At 38.0% G+C, this 26,701-nt stretch overlaps 1 protein-coding gene across 2 annotated transcripts in view; it reads right to left on the bottom strand.

The window, feature by feature from the left end:
- LOC127839153 (citron Rho-interacting kinase-like) overlaps positions 1-26,701 on the bottom strand; it is a 111,988-nt gene that overhangs the window by 52,432 nt on the left and 32,855 nt on the right. For both annotated transcript variants that reach the window (XM_052367365.1, XM_052367376.1), the window contains exons 11-19: positions 26,050-26,187; positions 24,880-25,020; positions 23,121-23,246; positions 20,374-20,490; positions 17,956-18,024; positions 16,925-17,008; positions 16,459-16,584; positions 12,630-12,716; positions 8,341-8,457 (exon numbers count right to left, since the gene is read on the bottom strand). In XM_052367365.1, coding sequence (XP_052223325.1) covers positions 8,341-8,457; positions 12,630-12,716; positions 16,459-16,584; positions 16,925-17,008; positions 17,956-18,024; positions 20,374-20,490; positions 23,121-23,246; positions 24,880-25,020; positions 26,050-26,187 — 1,005 coding nt within the window. The remainder of the gene's footprint in view (positions 1-8,340; positions 8,458-12,629; positions 12,717-16,458; positions 16,585-16,924; positions 17,009-17,955; positions 18,025-20,373; positions 20,491-23,120; positions 23,247-24,879; positions 25,021-26,049; positions 26,188-26,701) is intronic.

Below are 26,701 nucleotides of genomic sequence, written 5' to 3'. Positions count from 1 at the left end.
GCCAATGTAACCCAGCCAGAAAAAATCCCCGACCACCATGGGGATCGAACCCGGGACCTCCCGGTTTCAATTCAGGCAGACACTCTTATAGCAAGGCAGTATAAGTTCTCCTTATACCAAACCCTGCTACAAACACAAAACTTTCAAAACACTCAAACAAAGGTAATCACCAGAAAGCAGAGGAACATATTATTGTCTTTTTACTAGGGATGCATAAGGTTACAAAAAACATAAACCGGTTAACTTTTAGCAATAACCGGTTATTAACCAGTTTACCGAAACACCTTTAGTAGTAAAAGGTTCATGCTCACGTTTCATTAATTCATTTTGGTTCGGCCGCTTATATAAGGCTCGCATCGTATCGCACGCAAAAGTGTTGTATTTCTTTGTTTATTCTGTTTTAATTTTTGAAACTAAAATTAATGTAGTATAAAATGTATTTTTCCCTAGGGTTAGGGCTAACCCTAACCATTTCCCATGTAAAGAAAATCATGTGTTCAACAAAACCAGATCACTTCTTATTCGATTTCACATTTTGCTGACAGCGCCAATTCTATTATCTTCATGAAGACTCAAACAAAAAAAACTAGCATTTCATACCCTTGTGTTTTTTGTATAAAACAATTTTTTTTAATAAAATTCATTTTAATTATTAAATACTTACCTGCTATCTCATGCTTCTCCTTTCCAAGGGGAATTAACTCATCCGGAATTTTAACTGGGAATCCGCCACCTCAATACCGTAAAACAGGCCAGATTAAACATAGTACAATGCAACCTAGGCAAAAATCGGTAACCAACCCTCAATATTCTTTCAATATATATACAAAAAGATTAATCAAATAGCTGGGTGGGAGGTGGGACTTACCAATAGCAGGTAAGTATTTAATAATTAAAATGATTTTTATTTAAAAAATTTGTTTTAATGTCATAAATACTGACCTGCTATCTCATGCTGATTTTGCAGCTGCGGTGGGAAGGTTCGTATATATTTTCCCATCACAGTAGAACCCATAACAGGGTTATCAGCTAATGATAGCAAAACCTTAAACAAGGGTTATCAAGTAATCTTCGTTAAAACGGTATTAATTATGACTTCTCGGACAAAGTAATATGTCTATATTGTAAAGAAAACACTACCGTTTGTGAAACCACAACAAGCCCAAACAAATACAAATTGTATTGTTGGCACTTCAGAAAACGAAGATAAAAAGATGACAAAGGTGGTGGGATTCCTCCAGAAAACAGCTTAGAGCACGTCAAAAAGTGGGGTGTGATTAATATATGCCCACAAAACAGACAGAGCTCTTAATTCATGTGGTCAGATCCTAAAAAGGAATGAATCCTTAGATAGAGATAAGAGTAACTTTCCTTAGTCGAGGTCTAACTCAGAGAAATAGAAGCCGCAAACACATCTCCCCCCTTTTTTAGGGAAATGAAGAGTGTCTTTTGAGAACCTCGAATGGACTTCCGACTAACACTGCTGAGATAGAACTTCAAAGCCCCGATTGGCCATAGACGTTTATCCTCATCTTCATGACTACCAGTTTAAGAAAAACTTGGAATTTTGAAGGTTTTTAGAAGCCATATAGAGGACTTGATATTAAGCAAGGAATCCTGGCTGACACAACAAAGTGAAGACGACATTAGATCCAAATGGAATTGTTCGAATTCAACAGGAAAAGCATGAATTTCACTTCTCCGTATGATAAAATCCATAATAAGAAGGAAAACCGTCTTAAAATTATATTGAAACTGTTAATAAGCCTGATGAAAAGGTTCATAGGAAGCTCATTAAGCATCCCAATACATGTAACACAAGCCAAAACCGCTTAAGAAGGTAAAGGAACGAAAAACATAGTGTTGACGTTCCATAGCTTGGATCAGTTCCAAAATAGGTTAGACAGCACAGAGTTGTGATGACTTACACAAAACAAGGTATACGAAAGCATAATCTCTATCCTTTGATGAAGAAAAGATGAGAAAAACCTCTATGTATGTAGCAGAGTGATTAAGGTAATAACTATGCTCTCGAATACCCAGTCAAAAAAGAATTTCCATAGAATCTTTATACAGTCCTGATGGAATTATCCTTGCACAAGTAACAAGGATTGAAACTCTAACAGAAAAACGTTCTTCTGAAGAGATAACTAAATAATGGCCAGACATGTAGTGGCACATGTTTGGATCAGTAAAAATATGTCTCTCTGAGATATGATATTTGACCTGTGAAGAAGTTTCCTGAAAATAATTGTACAGGAGACTTAAAAGGTAGTAGAACCATAATCCCATGGTTCATTAAGTAGATTGCATAAAATTATGGCAAAAATCTCAGTTATTCCAAAAACTCATCAAGAAGGCAAGATATTTCAGTTTATGTCAAGTGGACGAATGTATAACAATCGCACACCCTGCTGGATCGATTTCTGTGAACTGCATTATTGACGTTGTTCAGCTTACCGGTATATACTGCGATCTACGATTGCATAATGCTCATTACTAGCTGAGATGATAAACAACGTTCTTCCATATACTATGCATCAATTTTTGTACGCCATTGAAAAATCACTGCCGCGCATGCGCAATTGCATTTATTTCAACCCAACGGAAAATAATTAGACAGAAAGAACTGCAAGACAAAATGTCCAACAGGGCGTTGAGAAGACCTGGTATGAGTAAGACGATAGAGAAAATTAGATGTTCTTGCAAAGAACGATAAGTTCCTGATTTCCAGATACAAGGAGTGATAATATGATCACCCCGTGTCTGTAAGTAAACCACGACCGATGTGTGTTAGTTGAAACCATCACAAAGGAATCGTGAAAATGTGTTGTAAATGAAAAACAGCTAAAAAGAATTTTCGCTCATCAAGATGTAGATGTGCAGGTGATATTCATTAGGATACCACATAATTGAGAAAATCGTTGTTCTATGTGATCGTCCCTAACCTTCCCTGCTCACATCTGTATAAGATGTAAGGAAGGTTGTGGTAGCAGTGCTCACTCTGGCCTTCAGAAAATAATAGCCATAATTTTTTTCCTTAAAAAAATAATAGCCAAAACATATGCGGACTTTTCCGCAAAACAGTACTGAAGGCAAAAAAAAAAAGAAAAACAATGAATCTCATTTTATCTATGTTTTATGAAATGTATATCTATTGGTTTTAAGTTATAATATAAATAAATACTTAAAAACAAGCATAATATCAGTGTGTCATTTTCTTATAAAATATTATCATGGCTTTACAATAAAGAATACATTCAATGTTGTGGGTGTGACTTAACAAACCAGATCTAAGCTCCAGTTACATACACATAAGAATTAAGGGCAGAGGCCCCAACCCACCCAGAGCCCTGGGCTATACTATTTTTTATAGTTTTTCCAATTGCAATTTTTGGTGAATACAACTCGAAATATTATCAACCACACCTTCCGTATCACCGCATGTGTATTCGTCATTCTATTTTTGCTATTATGAACTTCAAAAATAAATCATAATCGACGAAAAAATACAGAATCCGAAAACGGTAATCCGAAAAATTGTACGCGTTTTGCACATGAAATATGCATAATATAAAATATTAATATGCATAATCTAAAATGTGCATATCGTTCGACTACTTTATCTCTTAATACGACGTTTGTAGGCAGAGGCCAATATCAATTGTAAATGATTTATTCCATCAATTAACGTCACAGCGCGTGAGTTAAAATACACCACCTCAGTGTAATTCCAAACACGTGTTTGCTGGCCATGGAATATGCCGGGTCCCTTTGAATTGGAAAAACCAGGTTACCTGGTTAAAAATTGAAATCATTATGTTAAAGCAGACGACAACAGCGGTAATTACGGGGATAATTAGTTGATGGCGATTAAATAATTATTTCATCAAGCAATGTTCAACGTAATCTAATTGCAGAAAAAACGGCGTGAAAAACTAAACCAGCCGACAATATAAGCGGCGATTTCATGACGATTAAATAATAATTCGCGAAAATTTATCAAAGATCTAACAGTTACCGATAATTGGTAAAGCACGGGGAGATTAAAAACGTTTTTTCCGAAATATATCACTGCTGTCGGACACTGATTGAGAAAAACGCTCCAGGCCACAATGTCGCAAAAGTTATTGACGCGTGTATGACAATACACAGGGTCGAGTGTGTACACAGGTAATCTCGTTTATCAATTTTCCTGCTTGATGGCCCGATTTGCAGGCGTTTCGCATTCGCCGGACAACATTAAGAGGCAATTGTTTTTTGATACACTGGGTCGAGTGTGTACACAGGTAATCTCGTTTATCGATTTTTCCTGCTTGATGGCCCGATTTCCAGGCGTTTCGCATTCGCCGGACAACATTAAGAGGCAATTTGTTTTTTGATGTAGGAGGATAAAATAATCGCCATTTTTTCTAGACAATTTTAAGAAATAATAGCCAGTTGGATAAAATAATCGCCATTGGCGATAATGTCTGGCAGCAGCGTGAGCACTGTGGTAGAATAAACTATATTCTTGCCAAGATAATCTTCTAGTCTAGACACCACTGAATAGTGGTAAATAATGACAAAAAGATGGAAATCTGTGTCATTGAATAATCCTGAGATTTATACAATTAACTTAAAAATAAAGCTGAAACGGACGTAAGAAAAGACGTCTCAGCAGAAAGACTGGTGACCAGACCGGTAAATACCCACCGGTGGCCGGAACCAGAAGTCAAGGATGGGTGGGGAAAGAAATCACGGCAAGCCGAACTTTCCCACTCCCAACACACTTGAAAATTGGTAGAATAGGAAAGTGTTTAACACTTATAAGTTTATGACCTATCTACAGTATGTAGCCTCTTTCTTGCACCAATAAAAGGCGCCTTAAAATCCTGGAGAATACAGGTGGTGAAGTCTTGATTTGCGAAGTACGGAAATATGATTGACAGTGGTACCTCCGGAATCGGAGGTGTGATGGCAGAAAAAGGTGAAAAACCTAGGAGTAACCTTAAGGGGGTCCACCCTTGCCGGTAGAATGCTTGGAAGTCTTCAATTCTGACTTGATTAATCCATTTACTTCAAGACTCCTAACCGGGACGAATTCCGAAAGGAATACGACCAGTTATAGGAAGACGGCCTGTTATGGCCAGAAGTGTAATAGAAAAAGAACTTTAAGATGAGGTCCCTCCAGATCCTAGCATCTAAGATCTGATTTCAATAGCTCCCAAGCCATCTACAAGACTGTAGCCGCCATGAGGTCAATCTGATAGGCAATCCTATGTATCAGAACTCTTGTTGATTCCAGTAGCTTGAAAATATGCACCGTCGTAGGAGCAATAGAAAAGCAGAAGTCAATACTAAATGTCATCTTGCTAATCCTGCTAGCGTCACTTATGTGTCCCAACTGTTCCGTGACACTGACTGCAAAGTCTGTAGCCAACAGGTAAAGGCGGTTAAAACAATTCATCCTTTGGGTCTCGAACATAAATTAATAGAGGTCAAATAGTAATGTTCGACCTCAATGCTAGACTCCGAGCCTGCTTCAGCCGATCTATCTGCAAGACCAGTAGTCTGCATGTAGCCGGTTGAGATAGAAGTACAAATAACAGATATAGGTACATGTATTTCATAATCTAGTATAAGTAGGTCATAACCAGCACCAGAATGGATAGCTGGTCAGGAAAATCAACCATACACCAAGTCAGCAGAGAAGATTTGGTAACCAACGGTTGCCAGTAGAACATCAGTATTGAAAAACACAAAATGTCATGTAGATTGTTGAATCCATAAAATATAGTATTCAATACAATCATAGCCAGGGGTATACAACTAGGTAATGTAGACGATACCCGTGATACTATAAAATTGACCGATGAAAACACAGTGGAATACCGGTGATTGGTAACTGGTGACCGAACCGGTAACTGTAGCCAGGTGAACGGACCAGTCATAATATGACCGGTGACGTTACCTGTTAAAGACCGAAAAATGGTGGAATCCATATGGTCTGATATCAATGTCAAGCACTGCTCGGAAAAGAAGATCGTGCCAAAAATCCAATCTGATGGCGATGAGACATCGCTAAAGCAGACAACGAAGATTCATTCGATGACGAAGAAGAGGAGGAAGAAAAGTCCGATGATGATAACGAAGAGGAGAAAAAATAATCCGCTGATGATGAACGACTACTTATTCTGACTGGTGACCAGTGATCGCTGATATGACCAGTGAATGGTGACCCATGTCCGATGATCGGACCGGACCAGTATATTATATCTGCGTCAGAATGGAAATATCTGGTGCAGAAGAATGACCATCCACAAAGTCATCTGATAATGTTAACCGGAAAACAACGGTAGATTATCAGTATTAATAGGCATAAAGTGTCCTTGTAGTTGTAGTGGAGAAATGAACACCTAATCCCGAAGCCTGAAAGTTAAACGAACTAGTGTTTGTATACAAATACAGCTCGGTGAATGCAACATGTGTGAATGCCATAAGAAAAACCATCACACGTGGAATGGAGACATGATATTCCTAAAGGAATAAAATGGAGAACGTCGATATGACCAGAAGGTTCATTAACGCCTACGTGAGAAGTGGCGACATCCTATATAACTGCGATGCTGAAATATTGTTCGGCTACGCTGGAAATATTGTCTCCGTGAGCGTTGAAGTGATCCATTACAAGTGTATCAACGCCGAGAACTGCTCAATGAAGGAGAGGTATGTTTGATAACTATCCTGTTGTGTTCAATGAAGGAGAGGCGTGTCCGATGTCTATCCTGTTGTGCTCAATGAAGTCCGATGACGTCTACGTGAAGGTTGACGACGTCCTCGTTTCCTGCGATGTCGAGACCTGGATCCGCTGCACTGTCGAGATGTGGATCGGCTGCGATGAGGCTGAGATCTTCTAGAATACCGTCTCCATGAGTGACGACGTGATCGCTTATGAGAGACGCGACGATGAGAACTGCTCGACGAAGAAGAGCGTGTCCGATGTCTACTCCTTGATGAAGACGATGCATTCGATGACAAATAGGAGGAAGAAGAATAATCCTATGATGAAGACCGAGTTCCTCTTCTTGACCGGTGACTGGTGTTATCGGTGGCAGGCCTAACTGATGACTGTTGACCGGTGATCAATGACCGGACCGGTGACCGGCCAGTCATATCATGACCGGACCGGTAACCGGACCGGCGGGTCAGACGTCAATCAATGCAGAGCCAAAGGTCCGTGATCAATGTCCCCCTTGACATACCTGTCATATCATGACCAGTGTTGTCACGGGATAATGACCGTATGGCGGATGCCAAATGGTCCGGCATTGGTCGATGTCCTTGACCAATGCAATCGGGCAAAGACCTGCTGACGGGTGTCGCCATATGGTCTGATGTTGACCGACTGTCTAAGAGACTTAGCATAGTACGGTCGCCATCGTGCCCGATACCCGGTGACTGATGCTGCAAATTGTCAACCATGGTCTGCGAAGTCACCGGGTATTTATCCACTCTGGTTTCTGCGACCATAATGTAGTCGAATATATGAAAAACAAGAGAAAACATAATCAACCATAAGCTGGTCACAGACCAGATTATCATACGGCACATAAAATCATTATTTGACCTTAATGAAAATTATAATAATACTGCCGTAGATCATAAATTAAACAAAAGTTTAATTCAAAACAAATGAAAAATAAAATGACGATCAATTCGATTGTCATACGGAACGTTAAAATCATTATTGCACACAATGGCAAATGATAAACAATCTGTCATTAGAAGAACACGCTTTGCACGATCTCGTAACACATTAGAAGAACATGCTATGCACGTTCTAGCAATATATTAGAAGAGCAGGTTTTGCTCGTGGTTGTTCGCTCCTGAAAACACCCAGCATGGTAGAGTAAACCATTGTTCGATAAAAACAAGCATGGCTTACCTTTACAAATGAAACAAAATCCATAAAAACACATGAATTAATCAGAATGAGAAACAAAAAGATAAATAACACAATTTATCTATTCAAAACCCCAATCAACCAAGTGAAATAAATTGAAAAACAATTTTCAATTCAGAGCCATAAAAGACACGCATACACCTGAGGGCTGGTTACTGATTTTTGCCTAGGTTGCATTGCACTATGTTTAACCTGGCCTGTATTACGGTATTGAGGTGGCGGATTCCCAGTTAAAATTCCCGATGAGTTAATTCTCCTTGAAAAGGAGAAGCATGAGATAGAAGATCAGTATTTATGACATTAAAACCTGTGAGGTGTCTCTATAATACCTCTATGGTTTACATGAATTATTGAATATTTGTGCTATGTGTATTACAACTACTAATTCATCTCACCCTCTCAAGCTCTGTGACCTTGAACTTCTGGTCGTTGACCTCTTCCCTGCACTGATTGACCTCGGCCAGTAGACGACGCTTATTGTCACGGTAACTATCTATCTGCTCTTCAAGCTCCTGTATATAAACAATGACTTGGCTAGAATAAAATGATTGAGCCTAACTCTGGGAAAACTGGGCTTTATTCATGTGCATACAGTGTCGTCCCAGATTAGCCTGCGCAATCTGCACAAGCTTATCAGGACACTTTCAGAATTTATGGAATTTTCCATTTATAGGAAGTCTCTACTAAACCAAAATTCAGTTTAGGCTGAAAGTGTTGTCCCTGATTAGCCTGTAATGACTGTACAGGCTAATTTGGGACAACACTGTAGTACATGATTTTAGCCTGGTTTTCCAAGAACAAGGATAAAATAATTAATTTTGTTAAATTGATTGTACCAAAAGGTTGCCGAAACACAAGATTAAAATAAGTTTAAAAATCTTCATAAGATATATAAACAATAAAACCAAATATAGTGTCATAATTTGAAAACAAGAGGGCCAAGATGGCCCTAGTTCGCTCACCTGAGAGGAGTCGGTTCATTCAATCTTTACCAAACGTCAAATTTGACCTAGATATTGTCCAGACAAACATCCTGGTCAAGTTTCATCATTATTGAACCAAAACTCTGGCATATCGAGTGTTTTTGTTTTTGTAAGATTTGACCTGGTGACCTATATTTTGAGTTGACCCCCCCTTACCAAACATCCAACGACCCTTACAAAAATAAATATTATGACCAGGATTCATAAAATCTGAAACAAAATTGTGACCTCTAGAGTGTTTACAAGGATTTTGTATAATATAATGAAAATTTGGACAATCTAAGGGCAATAATTATGGCATTAATTATGTGATATTTATAAAACCAATCTTTGTACCAAGTTTCATGATGATTGGGCAAAAAATGTGATTTCTAGAGTGTTCACAAGCTTTTTTTACTATATAAATAAAAGAAAACTGCCCCCCCACCCCCCGGCAGCCATGTTATTCAACTGACTGGAACCATTTTCGAACTCAACTCTCATATCAAGGAAACAAATGTTTTGACCAAATTTCATGAAAATTGGGTCAAAAATGTGACTTTTAGAGTGTTCACATGTTTTCACTATATACATATAGAGAAAAATGCCCCACCCACTGGCGGCCATGTTTTTTCACCGATCTGAACCATTTTAGAACTCGTCCAAGATATCAATAAAACCAATGTTTTGACCAACTTTCATGATGATTGGGCAAAAATTGTGACTTCTAGAGTGTTTACAAGGTTTCTCTATAGCCAAATAAGGAAAACTGCCCCCCCCCCCAGCAGCCATGTTTTTTAACTGACATTTTCGAACTCAACTCTCATATCAAGGAAACAAATGTTCTGACCAAATTTCATGAAAATTGGGCCAAAAATGTGACTTCTAGAGTGTTCACATGTTTTCACTATATACATATAGAGAAAAATGCCCCGCCCACTGGCGGCCATGTTTTTTCACCAATCTGGACCATTTTCGAACTCGTCCGAGATATCAATAAAACTAATGTTTTGACCAACTTTCATGATGATTGGGCAAAAATTGTGACTTCTAGAGTGTTTACAAGGTTTCTCTATAGCCAAATGAGGAAAACTGCCCCACCCACTGGCGGCCATGTTTTTCAACGGACCGAAACCACTTTTGAACTCGACCAACATATCATTAATGCAAACATTTTGACAAAGTTACATGAAGATTGGGCATGAAATGTGACTTCTACAGTGTTAACAAGGTTTTTCTTTTTTTTGACCTAGTGACCTAGTTTTTGACCCAGCATGACCAAGTTTCGAACTCTGCTGAGATTTTATTGGGGCAAAGCTTTTGACCAAGTTTCAAGAAGATGGGACAAGAAATGTGGCCTCTAGAGTGTTTACGAGCAAATGTTTACGGACGGACATACGACGGACAAAGACCGGTCAGAAAAGCTCACCTGAGCAATCACATGGTTCAAACAAAAATCTCAAACCTAAATTCAAGCACTTTTCAAGGACTTTTTAAGGCCAAATTTTCATTTTCAAGGCCGAGAACCGTATGTTAGTTTCCTTTAAAAATGCATTTTCAAGCCAGATTAACACAGTATATATCATTTATTTGCTCTAACACATTAAACTAATTTCACAATAAATCATTTGTGTTATTTCTAATTATTACATACACATAAATGTTATCCATCCTTAACTCAATGAGTCTCACATATGTATTTACTTTTTAAAGTTATTACAAACAAACACACTGTCTCTTTATATGCTCACATCAAACAGACTAGTTCATTTCATTTAAACAGAAGTCAGTTACTATAACACTTTGTATTTCACAGGGCTGTTGTTGTTAATGTCTGTTTTAGATTGCACAGTTTTAACAATAGCACCTTCCTGTTTCACCAAAAAGCACAATGCAGGACCCCTGTTTGCTTCTCAATTTCATGTTTTCTTTGTGGGTTTCCCCTTTATCGTGGCTTTTCAAAGCGCTTTCACCCATTCCCCCCCGACACCAATGGTCTTTATATAGACCCAACAATGTGCGTTTCAAATGTCATTTGTTTTCTGTTCCGAGGAACATTCATAAGTTTCGCGCAAAACATAACGATAAACGTCATTTTGACAACTTCTTTATGACCAGAAAATAGCGCCATGAATATTCATGTTTAAAGAATGTTGACGTATCGTATAAGTTGTAATTATTTAAGCATTTTTCTGCATATCATCGGTGTTTATGACCAGAAAGTAGCGCCAGGAATATTCAGTTAACCACTCTGGTTTGAAACGACACTTCCCCATCGCTGAATTTTTACTCGCGAAAATTGATCACAATGGCGAACCTCTGACGTAGTACACATAATCTGTGACGTGTACACTTAATGTTTCGTACCCAATAGTGTACGAAACTTATATTTTGGTACACATTTTTTGCGCGAAGGAATTTATGATAAATTTTCGTAATATTTTCCTTAAGAACGATTTAAGTTTATGGCGATGATAAAAGTAATTTTGAACAAAATAAAAATTTTCAAGGCTTTTTTACATGAAATAAGTATTTTTCAAGCACTTTTTCAAGGCCAACCTTTGTTCAAGGGCTTTTCAAGCCTAGGACTCGTTTTCAAGCACTTTTCAAGCCCTGTGCGAACCCTGAATCAGGTGAGCTAAACATTAGTACATTAGTACTTATCACATTCTGTTACACAACTATTGGGATATGTGAAACTGAATATTTACATATTGTTTTAAATCATTGAACATCCACAGTAGTTTAATTCAAATTTAATATATCGCAAAATACATTTCATCTTTCCAACAAAAAAGCTAAAAGGTACAATTGTATAGCTCAGACACATCAATTCAACACTGAACAATATTTTACCCTCAATTTGCTATTAAAATGGTTTATTTTATACCTAATGATAAAATATGACATTTCTGCAGTGAAATAACAGCAGTGAAAATAAACAAATTGTTATTTTCACCGGTTAAAATAACGCATTTTCGGAACTACTTTTTCTATTTTTAGATTATCATATCAAGATTTACTTCCCTTGTTTGACCCACTTAACAAGTATTTTTTATGATCACAAGTGAATTAAAATCGATATTCCATCGAATCCAACACATTTTTTATTTTATGCTTTTTTCACCGTTTATTTACATTGTAAAAAGTTTAACTAGATAATTTCGAGGATTTATGCGAACACTATGCAAACACTAATGACGTCATTTTGTGTATTGAAATGTATTGAGGCACGCCACGGGAGAAAGGGTAACTTTTAAGCCAAAGACAAACAGCTGTTAATTATTTTCTTGAAAAGGTGCATAAAAGAAACAGAAAATGTGTTCATGTCAGTGAATGATCGTTTGTTATTTCACTCGTGATCATAGAAAAATAATATTTTCTATGATCACTCGTAAATTAACAAACTATCTTACACTGACATGAACAAATATCCTCTATTTATTTATATATTTTTTTACTTAACCCTTTACAGCTCAGATAAACATTTTGAGCTGTTTGTAGTGCATATAGAAATCAAATTAAGTAAAAGACCTTTCTTTCTAGATTTAAGTTTTAAAAGCTTAAACTTCAACTGAAGAGCAGCAAACAGCATAAAACCTGAACTGACTGCGAGTTACTGGTTTTATGTTTGTTACATATAGCCAATGTTACTTTGCTTCTGCATGAGAAAGGGTTAATTGTGAGTGCACATGCATATTCAACCAAAACACACTACAGACCTTGATCTGAGTTGCCAGTTTGTCCTGCCTCTGTGTCTTCTCTTCTGTGTTCTCTGACAGGCAGACGGCTACACTCTCCTTCAACTCCTGATGGAGGTAATGAAACAATAGAACATTAGCCTAGCCCTAGGAAACTGGGATTAATGTAGGTGCGTAAAGTGTTGTCCCAGATAGGTCTGAGAAATCTGCACAGGCTAATCAGGGATGACACTTTGTGCTGCAAAGGAATTTTTTGTTTAAAGGAAATCTCATCTACATGAAAATCTATTCTAGGCAGACAGTTTAGTCCCTGATTAGCCTGTGAAGACTGCACAGGCTAATCTGAGACAATACTTTAAGCAAATGCATTAAAGGCTCGTAAAGGTAACAAATTAAATTATTATGCATATAAACTGGTCTAATTTTTACCAGACTTCAGTTACTCTTGCATAATGATAATAACACAGCTTAGGTGCAACATTGTCAAGAATTATGGAAGATATACCCGTTTCATAATTTGAAGAAATGTTTACAACTTTGCAATTTCTGTTCACTTTCGCTATCTCCGATGTTCCTCTGCTTCTTTCGTAATGTACACATATATTGATGACGTAGTAAAAACAACAAAACATCCTTGTAAAAAATGAAAGAGAACAAGAGTTCGGTAAGGTAAAAAACAACACAATATCCTTATAAACAAAGAAAGGGAACACGAGTTCAGTAAGATATTTTTGTGTTGTACAATATTTTGTTTTACATGGAATTGCATCATACATACTTGTTTCAATATATGTTTCATTTTCTTGATTTCACTCTTGCCTTGATTGTACTTGCGACTTTGCACGTGATACACAATGTTATGTGCCGACCAACCAAAATTTGTTATCGGAAAACCGGCTCTAAATTGCTTGGCATGATTGAGTAAACAGCGATGTAAATAAACATTGTTTGTAAACACAATTGAGTTGGAGGACACTGTATTTTGAGCTCAAAACAAGTTGTATTGCTCATTTTTTTATGGTTATGTCCAATAGCATATATTCATTATTTTTTGATAACCTTTATTAATAAATATCCAAAAAAATATTTACTGATCGTCACATTTTACGGGCCTTTAAGAGCTGTTTTCAAAGAGCAAGGCTCAAATCTTGTCATTAGTTTTCTGAGCTATGTCACCACTGCAAAATTGCAATGACCTTGACTTGTATATGACCTTGACTTGTATATGTCCTTGACTTGTATATGACCTTGACTTGTATATGACCTTGACTTGTATATGACCTTGACTTGTATATGTCCTTGACTTGTATATGACCTTGACTTGTATATGAAATTGACTTGTATATGACCTTGACTTGTATATGACCTTGACTTGTATATGACCGTGACTTGCATATGACCTTGACTTGTATATAAGAACCAGACAGGCACCCTTAGATTTTAATACAGCCTGCATTGATAAAAGACTAGACGATTGTTCAACAAGGGCTGTTTGTAAAACAAGCATGCCCCCCATATAGGCTGTCAGTTGTAGTGGCAGCCATTGTGTGAATACGTTTTTTGTTACTGTGACCTTGACCTTTGACCTAGTGACCTGAAAATCAATAGAGGTCATCTTCCAGTCATGATCAATGTACCTATGAAGTTTCATGATCCTAGGCCTTATTATTCTCGAGTTATAATCCGGAAACCATTTTACTGTTTTGAGTCACTGTGACCTTGACCTTTGACCTAGCGACCTGAAAATTAAAAGGGGTCATCTGCCAGTCATGACCAATGTACCTATGAAGTTTTATGATCCTAGGCGTAAGCATTCTTGAGTTATAATCCGGAAACCATTTTACTATTTCGAGTCACTGTGACCTTGACCTTTGACCTAGTGACCTGAAAATCAATAGGGGTCATCTGCCAGTCATGGTTAATGTACCTATGAAGTTTCATGATCCTAGGCGTAAGCATTCTTGAGTTATCATCCGGAAACCATTTAACTGTTTCGAGTCACTGTGACCTTGACCTTTGACCTAGTGCCCTGAAAATCAATAGGGGTCATCTGCCAGTCATGATCAATGTTCCTATGAAGTTTCATGACCCTAGGCGTAAGCATTCTTGAGTTATAATCCGGAAACCATTTTACTATTTCAAGTCACTGTGACCTTGACCTTTGACCTAGTGACCTGAAAATCAATAGGGGTCATCTGCCAGTCATGATCAATGTTCCTATAAAGTTTCATGATCCTAGGCATAAGCATTCTTGAGTTATCATCCGGAAACCATTTTACTATTTCAAGTCACTGTGACCTTGACCTTTGACTTAAAGACCTGAAAATCAATAGGGGTCATCTGCCAGTCATGATCAATGTACCTATGAAGTTTCATGATCCTAGGCCTAAGCATTCTTGAGTTATCATCCGGAAACCATTTTACTATTTCGAGTCACTGTGACCTTGACCTTTGACCTAGTGACCTGAAAATCAATAGGGGTCATCTGCCAGTCATGATCAATGTTCCTATGAAGTTTCATGATCCTAGGCTTAAGCATTCTTGAGTAATCATCCGGAAACCATTTTACTATTTCAAGTCACTGTGACCTTGACCTTTGACCTAGAGACATGAAAATCAATAGGGGTCGTCTGCCAGTCATGATCAATGTTCCTATGAAGTTTCACGATCCTAGGCGTAAGCATTCTTGAGTTATCATCCGGAAACCATTTTACTATTTCAAGTCACTGTGACCTTGACCTTTTACCTAAAGACCTGAAAATCAATAGGGGTCATCTGCCAGTCATGATCAATGTACCTATGAAGTTTCATGATCCTAGACGTAAGCATTCTTGAGTCATCATCCGGAAACCATTTTACTATTTCGAGTCACTGTGACCTTGACCTTTGACCTAGTGACCTGAAAATCAATAGGGGTTAGCTGCCAGTCATGATCAATGTACCTATGAAGTTTCATGATCCTAGGTCTAAGCGTTCTTGAGTTATCATCCGGAAACCATCTGGTGGACGGACCGACATGTGCAAAACAATATACCCCCTCTTCTTCGAAAGGGGGCATAAAAAAAAGTATAATAAATTGGTAAATTGAAACCCTATGGCTTTTCTGGGAAAAGCCGAGATGAAATAAATCGGCTTTTCTGAGTTAGGCCAAGTTACTTACATTGAAACTCGGGACTCAACATTCGCAAATTAGGTATGCAATATTTGTGCATCAGGCTCGTACCCATGAACTCTGCTTTTGTCCTCAATTAAAAGAGATTCTAATGCACCGTTATGCACGTGCTGTTACATAATTTGACGATTTCCAACAAGTGAAAAACATGCAACTGGGTAAGTATGTCACTTCTTTATACAAAGATGGCCAATTTTATCTGCAAGACAGGTTTTGTAAAAATGGCTTCTTCACTTTGGTGACGTCAAACTGTAAATTCACACTGTTGGGAATTTTTGTAAGACCTGTATTTATACGCTTGAAACATTGTTTACAATTTCCCAGTCTAAAAAACACCTGCTGACATTAAACTTCCGATTAAATTATCCAAATGAAAAAAGAGTAACGTCACAAACTGTGATGATATTAATTGGCAAGCATCAGTTAAAAGACAATGTTTTGTGTTATAAATCACACAATTTTCTCTACATAAACCAAAAAAGTGACGCACAGGATCAATCTTTCTAGTTGTTTTTCATGAACCATCTCATATGTTGTGACTGTTATTATAATAGAACTTCAAAGGAAAACAATTTTAATCTCAAGTTTTTACAGTATGTGTAACCTGTGTGACCTGCCTTTGTGATAGGACGTCCTGCTGATACAATTTCTATCTCAAGTTTATACAGTGTTTGTTACCTGTATGACCTGCCTCTGTGACAGGACGTCCTGCTGATACTGATGGACCTGGGCCGCCATCATCTCCCTGACCTCACTTCCGACCCGCGCTCTCTCAACCTGGGCATCAAGCTCCCCCTTTAACCTCTGTGGGCGGAATAGACGACATTTTTGTAAAGAGTATGTTTAATAATTTTGAAGAATTATCCAAACCAAATGAATTTCATTTTATAAATTATAATCGTTATATTTAAAAGATTTTGTTGGAAGTCTGATGTCAAAATAATTACTTCATTTCACAATTTTGTGTGTTATACCTGAATGTTAATCAGTGTCTAACACAACATGTACATGTATGGTGTCAAGTGTTAAACGCAACATGTACCTGTATGGTGTCAAGTGTTAAACACAACCTGTACCTGTATGGTGTCAAGTGTTAAACACAACCTGTACCTGTACGGTGTCAAGTGTTAAACGCAACATGTACCTGTATGGTGTCAGTGTACTCATGTTCCTTGTCGTCCCAGACTTCTTTCTCCTTCTCAAGCCTCTCCACATCACATTCTAGGTCCTGTGGAAAAATACAGAACATAGGGATGTAGGGAAACACAGAGCATGGGGTTGTAGGAACACACAGAGCATAAAGATGTAGGAACACACAGAGCATAGAGATGTAGGAACACACAGAGCATAGGGTTGTAGGAACACACAGAGCATAGAGATGTAGGAACACACAAAGCATAGGGTTGTAGGAACACACAGAGCATAGAGATGTAGGAACACACAGAGCATAAGGATGTGGGGAAACACAGAGCACAAGGATGTAGGGAAACAAAGAGCATAGGGATGTAGGGAAATACAGGGCATATAGATGTAGATAAACACAGAGTACAGGGATGTAGGGAAACAAAGAGCATAGGGATGTATAGGTGACACAGGTGTGTCATATAGGGTAACACAAGGTTGCACTGATAGTGTCGTGTGTGTTTCAAAGTTTATGAGGTCCTTCCACGCCTGAGGCTGCATTATGTGTGGACCCGGAGTGTGTCCCAGCACTCCTACCTAATTTACTTACTAGACTCACAAAAGTTGGGACAAAATTTTGAATTATAGCTGCAATTTCCAGCCATTTAGTTGTTACTGAAATTTGTTTGATTTTGGTATGGTCTGTGTTGTGGGGCTAAGCTTTTGATATTCCCAGTATCGAATTGAAATCCCCACTGTTGCCCTGTTCTGGTAAAAACTGGGCTTACTGCATGTGCATAGTGTTATCCCTGATGGCACTTCAATTTCCTCCTTCACTGAATTTTTATTTAAAAGATACTTCCTTTAAACAAAAAAATACCATTTAAGGGGAAAGTGTTGTCCCTGATGAACATGTGCAGACTGCACAGGCTTATCTGGGGCGACACTTTGCACACATGCAATGTTAGCCCAGTTTTTCAGAATGAGGCTTTTGATATACCTAAGTGGATGTTAACGTTCCAGACTGAAATCTCCCTTGTATCCATATCTTACCCTGATCTTGTCGGACATTCTCCTGTCCTTCTGTGGGGAGGAGGAGGCACGCACATGGACTCTAATGTCCTGCAAATGGAGGCAAAATATCAATAAAAACAGACAATAATTGCTGATTAGCCACATGAACTCTAATGTCCTGCAAATGGAGGGAAAATGGCAATCAAAAAGGACAATAAGTGCTGATTAGCAAAATGGTATCTTTTGAGATGAATGTCAGTATTTTGTCAAACATTAACCCACTCCTTAGGTTACTTAAGTCATTTTTAATTTCAGACTAACAGCAGTTGTCATCAGTTTTAACACAGCAAAGGATTTAATACAAAGAAATAAACATGACAAGGTGTTTTCTCAGAATCAAATTCTTTACACACTCTCTATGCTTTCTTAAATATAAGTTTACTCTTTTTTCTAAGACAAGCAAATGCCCTTGTTGGTTGAGCGTACCAATGTAATGTTTGGTTTTTACCTCTTTCTTTTTGTCAAGCCTGCCCACTTACGAGTTCATTAAAAACATTTCTCTCTGAAAGTAGAGGCTATTGATTGCTGGTTTGTTTTTAACCTTTTATTTATCATGCCTAAAACTGGTCCAACTAGCTTAGTTGGTAGAGTGTGGACTCCGAATCCCTGGGTCATCATACAATTCACGGACAGGTCATATATCTTCTAAGGGCATTGGTTATGTAATTATTTCTACGGCCATTGACTCTCCATGGTACCTCTCATGCAGTTGTTTTTAATGGCATAATAACAATTACTAAGTATGGTAAACCTGCTAACTCGGAATTTTTATTTATTTTTTTTATTTTTGTTTAAATACAATATAGTTTAATCGTATTTTAGTGCCTCCAGACCAGAATACACAGATTCATATACATATTCATGTATGTGACAGTGATATTATACATAAAACATCGTGTATTTACATATGATACTAAAAATGATATTAGGAAATAAAGCAACACATATAATGCAAAAGAATCAAATGGTAACAAAATGTATGTATATACATATGCATTATTTTTTCCGTTTCTGGGAAAATTATTCTCGCGGTAGTTGAATCATTATTTCCGCTGATTAACGTTTTTCTTAGCGAAGTTGCTTTATGCAAAATTTTATCTAGTGACCATATATTGTTGTCCCTAGAGTCACACATCATACTAAAAACAATGCGATGGTTCGGACTCTTTCACGACAGTGTCTATCAAAGTGTTCTAACCTGAGTGGTTCATACAAAGGGCAGATAACAAGAAAATAAAATTTGTTTTCAATAGTGAAGAATGAATCATTTTTTACATGGTGGAAGTTTTCCATGAATTGATTCAAAATTCATCAACATTATACCTAATCGTGTTAGACTAAACATTTCAGGACTAATTCTAAATGATAACTTGCGGTTATGTCGGATTTTTATTTTGCAGATTAGCTCCCGGTTTTGCTTCGACTGCGGCTTTATCGTGTGACAGAGTGCCACTGATTCCCTATGATAAGGAGTGATATCTTGAAAAAAATCAAAAATACAGACTTGTAGTATTAATATTCTCTGACGTACACATATACATGATTTAAACATGGCCGAATGCTTTTCCATACGAAGATGTCATTTGAGAATAACAACTTTAACGTAACATTCTATCTGATCGAGTAATTAAATCACTACGCTTACATTATTACTCAATGCGAAAATGATGCATGTGACATTTGATGCCCATCAAATTAAACGGAATGCACATAATATTCATAAAACATGTTTTGTCAGCCGTGTAAGTCTCTTAAATTTTGCAATTAAAAAGATGGAATACATATTTCATTTTATTGCATAGCAAAACATGGAAATATACAATAATCTTTATAAAATCAAAATTGAAAAAAAAAGTTTGATAGATTTTCATAATGACGTTAATATTCTTTTGGTTTTTAGTTGTAAAGAAAGCACGATATAAATTGTTAATTATTAAGCTGTGTCACAAGAACACCTGTTCATCATGTTTATGTTTGCTCAATATTGAACCCACTTGTCAGCGTAAATCAACATCATTATTATAATAATAATAATAATGATAATAATAATAAAAATAATGTTAGTATTTTTATTGATGGCTATAATACAACTGGAATAATGTTAAAAGCAGCTTAAACCATTTACAACTTAGAAATGTATTTAGACGCATTTGTAGTCCCATAGAAAGTTAAATTAAATTAAAGACCATTCTTACTAGATTCAAATTTTAAGTGCAAGTGGCTTCTTTTCCAACCTTTAGATACAGATGAGCAGCAAACAGCATAAAACTTGAACAGACTGTGAGTTTCTCGCAGACTGTTCTTGTTTTAAGCTGTTTGCTCATAGCCATTTTCACTTTGCTTCTGAGTGAGAAAGGGTTAACATAAATATAAACAAGCAATCTTTGTCAAGCCTACCAGGTTTTCTGGGAAGGGTGCCACACTACACTGTGCCAGCTGCCGGGTCAATTCCTGCTCTCTCTGTATGAACTCCTTCTCCTGGCCTTCATACGCCTCCAAAAGATCCTCCAGCTCCTACAAGGGACACACATAACCTATGAGCTAACCCTTTACCACTTAGATACGTATTTTTACGCATTTGTTTTCCCTAAGGAAGTTACGTCAAAAACCATTCTTACTAGATTCAAGTTTTAAAGGCTTCATTTTCAACCCTAAGATACAAATGAGCAGCAAACAGCATAAAACCTGAACAGACGGCGAGTTACTCACAGTCTGTTCTGGTTTTATGCTGTTTGCACATAGCCATTTTCACTTTGCCTCTGAGTGGGAAAGGGCTCTGGGAAAACAAGGCCAAATGCATGTGCAGTCTACACAGGCTAATGAGGAACAAACTTTCCGCCTTGACAGGATTTTGGTTAACCCTTTCAGTGCCGGAACCGAATTTTGAAGGCCTATGCTAACAGTTTGGATCCAGATGAGACACCACAAAACGTGGCGTCTCATCAGGATCCAAACTGTTTGCTATTCTGATAGTATTCTTTGAAAAAAATAGAAGAAAATGCTAATTATAGACATTCAGCAGACGACATTTTAGCAGAAGAAAAATTTCCCAGCATTCAAAGGGTAAAGAAGAGACTTCCTTAAATAAAATATCCCATATCCCATAAAAGCAGAAAGTGTTGTTCTCGATAAGCCTGTGAATACTGTCCCAGCTAATCTGGGGCCACACTTTACAAACATGCTCTGAACACCGTTTTCCAACAGCATGCCTCATTTTGTAGTGACATTTCTGAGACCTCACTGAGCTTTCATTTAAATCCTTGCTGCATGAAAATCACCTGCTATTTTAACCTAAATATTTAACAACTTGCTTCTGTTTCACGCTTTGTAAAAATAAACCAAATATGTCCCTGCTATTTTAAGAAACATCGAACTATGTTAAAACTTAACAACAAGCTGTCAAAATAATGCAAGGCTCCTCTCGAGCATCGACACAATTTGGCTTTCAATGAGTTTTGGGCCTGGGTAGAACCAGTACTTATTGCCTTGGGGGGAGATTGAAAGAAAACTCCTTCAGTAGGGATCGAACCCGTGACCTCCTGATCGCTAGGCGGACACCATATCCATTAAACCACGATGATCTCTGTGGTCAGGAACAACACTTTTTGCTGTTATGGTATTTCTCATATAAACTAAGCCTCTTCTAAGCAAACATCCGGTTAAGGTGGGAAGTGTCGTCCCATATTAGCCTGTGCATATACTATATGCATAATATTGTTCTGGGAAAACCCAGACAATACTATGAGTTATTTCGCCACCCCTGCCAAGAGAAAAGCCCTTTTTATTAGGCCATGAATGAACACACTTTGGAAATGAATTGCTGATTCACAAATTACTTCAATTAAATGTTAAATCAATTAAGATCCAATTCAAGCATTCTTACCAATTAAAGATGAAATGAGCTATCAAAGGAGAGTACTGCAGGTAGCTTTTAGATGAGAAATTTGTTCATAGGAAACAGGCACACATCCCAGACAAACACGAATAACAATCAAGTCTAACATGATCAGACAGTCCCAAAAGTATTTTAAGTCCACAGGACATCTGGTCCTGCAGACTTTGTAAAATTGCAGGACCGGACTGGGATTCATAGGACGGAAACATCAAGTCAATGATTCTTAAATTAGAATGGAAACAAACCGGTGATACCCAGATTACAGCAATCTGAGATGCAAACATGTTCTCGTTAAGTCAGAAAAGTACTATTGACATAAGTTCACTTGCATGGGAGGAAATATTCAGGTGCAACAGCCCAATAACATATCATGATTGTAAACAAAAATACTATGTCATTTTTTTTGGCTTGTATTTAATTTTACCTCCTTTATCTTCTGTTCAAGTTTAAATTCTATAAAATAAATAAACTTTTCCTCTAAAATTTTCCGGACATTCGGACAGATAACATGGCATTTTCAATCAGACCTGTCTATAAAACGTTGGTCAGATCAGACGGTCCCGCACTTTAGGGAATGTCTACATGATCTTTTTCTTGACATATAACACAATTACTTTCACTAACAATATGCTAGGTTCAATAAATGCTGTTGCCCCCAGTGGAAGCCTTGTTAGTGTTGATTTATTGGCCAATTGGAATAAATCATAATAATAAAATATTTTGCTCTCTCTGCGAGTCCAAAAGTATGGTATAAATGAACTCAAGGGATGTGTGTGCATTGAGAGTGATCATTGATTACACCCATACCAATATCAATGGTTTGTATCAAGTGCTATTGATGTTAGACACAATTAATCACTTAGATCAACCAAGACTGTGGACCTTCTAAATGAGTCATATTATAAATGTAGGTAAATTTCAAGCTAAAATGAGGTCAAGTGATATGGGTTGGTTCAGATTGTTCATTTATAACATCCATGCCATTATCAAGGCTTTGTAGGCAGTGTGATTGTTCTAAGAAACCTGTCATTTATATGGACTGACAGCAGATGCTGGAGGGGGGGGGGGGGGGCAGGGGATAAAACAAAGCAAAATAACACATTCTTGATCCTGATTACTGTTCTAATGCCTGACTATAAAGCCATGAGGCCATCATACAACAAAATTCCAAAATGCTTCTTATTGGTCATAATTTTTCTATATAACCTCACCGATGTATTGAAAATGTATTTTGGAGACTTGACCTTACATTGACCCTCTTGGCTAGTTCAGCAATCTCTGCCACCTTGTCCTCCATCTCTGCCCTCCATTTCTCCCCCTGACTCTCCAGCAAGGCCAGGTCTCTACGCTGGTAGTCTGTGGACTTACGACGCTCCTGAACACACAATAAAAAATGGTTGAGACAGTATTGCTTTACATTTGAAACAAGAGCTGTCTCCATAAGATGACATATGCCCCGGCCCCGAAAAACACTTTGATAGAAGTTATGAGCATTTATCGAAACCTAAACGCAATTTTCAAAACCTAAACGCGGACCATAAGTTCAAGGTCAAGGTCACAGGAGTCAAAATTTGTGTGCGTATGGAAAGGCCTTGTCCACATACACATGCATACCAAATATGAAGGTTACATCTGAAGCACGATAGAAGTTTCGAAACCTAAACGCAAAGTGTGATGGACAGACGGACGGACAGTGCGATCACTATATGCCCTCCTTCGGGGGCATAAAAAGAAAATGGTCCCAACTCCTTGATAGAAGGCATAGTCTTTGGTTAAAATTAAATATTTGTTTCCCCTTCTGCAACCAACCCATTTAACTAGTTGCAGCTTGGAAACGTTGATTGATCAAAAGAAAACCCTCAGTATCCAATTAGAGAAGATTACCAGGAGTTGTTGTTTGTATGATTCAAACATCCTTTGAACCCAAATAAACGACTGCTTTGTACTTGCGACGCTCCTGAACACACAATACAATGAGCCTCAGTCGGCGAAAAATTGGGCTTCATGCACAGGCTACTCTTGGATGACACTTTACGCACATGCATATACATGATCCTATCAATGAATTCTTAATCAAATTAATAATTTTGCATGTCTATTTCTAACCCAAACCCTCAGTATCTTTTGTAAGCAAATAACACAAAGTTATTATTTGCATCATTTGAACAACCCCTAGAATGCAATAAACGACTGCTTTTTAAATAGTGCTATATATTTTAAGATACAGTCATTTAGATAAATGATTTGTACAAAATCCACATTCAAGCATGCAACTGGCTTTTTACATAGAAATTACAAAGCAACAGACACAATTTGAGAAATGCATAATTCAGTGGTGGTTTTTTGCAATAACAGACCTTATCAATTCTGAATTGCAGCGTGCGGCCTGTTTCTAATACAGACCTTATCAATTCTGAACTGATGTGTTGCGGCCTGTAGCAATTTACAGACCTTATCAATTCTGAACTGCAGTGTTGAAGCCTGTATCTAAATACTGACCTTATCAATTCTGAACTGAAGTGTTGAGGCCTGTTTCTAAATACAGACCTTATCAATTCTGAACTGCAGTGTTCTTATACTGACCTTATCAATTCTAAACTGCAGTGTTGCGGCCTGTTTCTAATACTGACATTATCAATTCTGAACTGCAGTGTTGCGGTCTGTTTCTAATACTGACATTATCAATTCTGAACTGCAGTGTTGCGGCCTGTTTCTAAATACAGACCTTATCAATTCTGAACTGCAGTGTTGCGGCCTATTTATAATACTGACCTTATCAATTCTGAACTGCAGTGTTGCGGCCTGTTTCTAATACTGACGTTATCAATTCTGAACTGCAGTGTTGCGGTCTGTTTCTAAATACTGACGTTATCAATTCTGAACTGCAGTGTTGCGACCTGTTTCTAATACTGACCTTATCAATTCTGAACTGCAGTGTTGCGGCCTGTTTCTAATACTGACGTTATCGCTTATGAACTGCAGTGTTGCGGCCTGTTTCTAATACAGACCTTATCAATTCTGAACTGCAGTGTTGCGGCCTGTTTCTGTACGGACTCAAGCTGCTCCTTGTATGTGGCGACCTGCTTGTCTCGCTGGGAGAGCTTACGCAGCAGTCCCCCCTTCTCCTCCTGTAGCTGATTGATGACCTCCTGCAAGGTAAAGGTAATAGCAATGTCAAGGTCACTGATTGATCAGCTTCAGCAAGGTCAAGGGCATAGCAATGTCAATGGAATAGCAATGTCAAAGTCAATGGTTGATCACCTCCGGCAAGGTTTAAGGCATAACAATGTAAAGGTTGATCACCTCCAGCAATGTCAAGGCCATAGAAATGTCAAGATTGATCACCTCATGCAAGGTCAGGGGCAAAAGGTTGGACACCTCCTAAAAGATCAAGGGCATAGCAATGTCAAGGTTGATCACCTCATGCAAGGTCAAGGCCATAGAAATGTCAAGGTTGATCAATTCATGCAAGGTCAGGGGTAAAGGTTGGACACCTCCTAAAAGATCAAGGTCACAGCAATGTCAAGGTTGATCACCTCTACAAGGTCAAAGCAAACATTGAATAACTCCTGCAAGATCAAGGGCATAGCCATGTAAAGGTTGATCACCTTTGCAGGTTCAAGGGAATAGTAATGTCAAGGGCACTGATTGATCACCTCAAGGTTAATGGAATAGCAAAGTGAAGGTCACTGATCATCACCTCCTGCAAGGTCAAGGGCATGGCAACGTCTAGATCACTGACCCTTCATGAAAGGACATTCATTGAAAGATCATATTATTATTCAAATCAAAGTAAACAATAGCAACGTAGGAACAAGGTCAAAGCAAAAAGATGTGAAAAGAAAAACAAAACAAATATATATTCAAACGGTCAATGAGAATTGTTACGTTCAGAACAGCATCATTATCAGAGCAAGATAAACTGCTGTGTTAGGTCAAAGTAAGAAGCAAGGTATAGAATTATCAGACTTATAACCAGGTCAAGGACAGAATGCCTTTAGTATGTCTCTCATTAAAATAACACTAAGCAAGACTGCTTTAGCAATGTTATTTGATCCTTTCAACAAAAAGTAGAGAAGCGTCACACTGAAGACGATTTTGATTTTTATGAAATTGACCCGACACAACATTTAATAATGTGTGCGTTATCCTACAACCAAAACTGAAAGGACCCCTACCTCCAGTTCCTCCACCTTGATTGTGTGCAGTTCCGTCTCAAGGAGTTCGGTCTCCCTGCTCATGCATTTGAATTCCATCTGCATCACCTCCATAGTGGCCCTCTCCTCCAACATGGCCGCTATCTGCTTGTCCAGACGCTACATAACATACACAGACATGGCCATTATCTGCTTGTCCAGACGCTACATAACATACACAGACATGACTGCTATCTGCTTGTCCAGACGTTACATAACATAGACAGACATTTCCGCTATCTGCTTGTCCAGACGCTACATAACATAGACAGACATGGCCGCTATCTGCTTGTCCAGACGTAACATAACATAGACAGACATGGCTGCTATCTGCTTGTCCAGACGCTACATAACCTAGACAGACATGGCTGCTATCTGCTTGTTCAGACTCTACATAACATAGACAGACATGGCCGCTATCTGCTTGTCCAGACGCTACATAACATAGACAGACATGGCCGCTATCTGCTTGTCCAGACGCTACATAACATAGACAGACATGGCTGCTATCTGCTAGTCCAGACGCTACAAAACATAGACAGACATGTCCGCTATCATCTTGTCCAGATGCTACATAACATAGACAGACACAGCAGCTATCTGCTTGTCCAGACGCTACATAAAATAGACAGAC

The sequence above is a fragment of the Dreissena polymorpha genome, chromosome 1, assembly GCF_020536995.1.
Source record: "Dreissena polymorpha isolate Duluth1 chromosome 1, UMN_Dpol_1.0, whole genome shotgun sequence".
In the NCBI taxonomy this organism is placed as follows: Eukaryota; Metazoa; Mollusca; class Bivalvia; order Myida; family Dreissenidae; genus Dreissena; species Dreissena polymorpha.
Note: the sequence above shows the minus strand (reverse complement) of the source record. Positions and strands in the feature narration are given on the sequence as shown.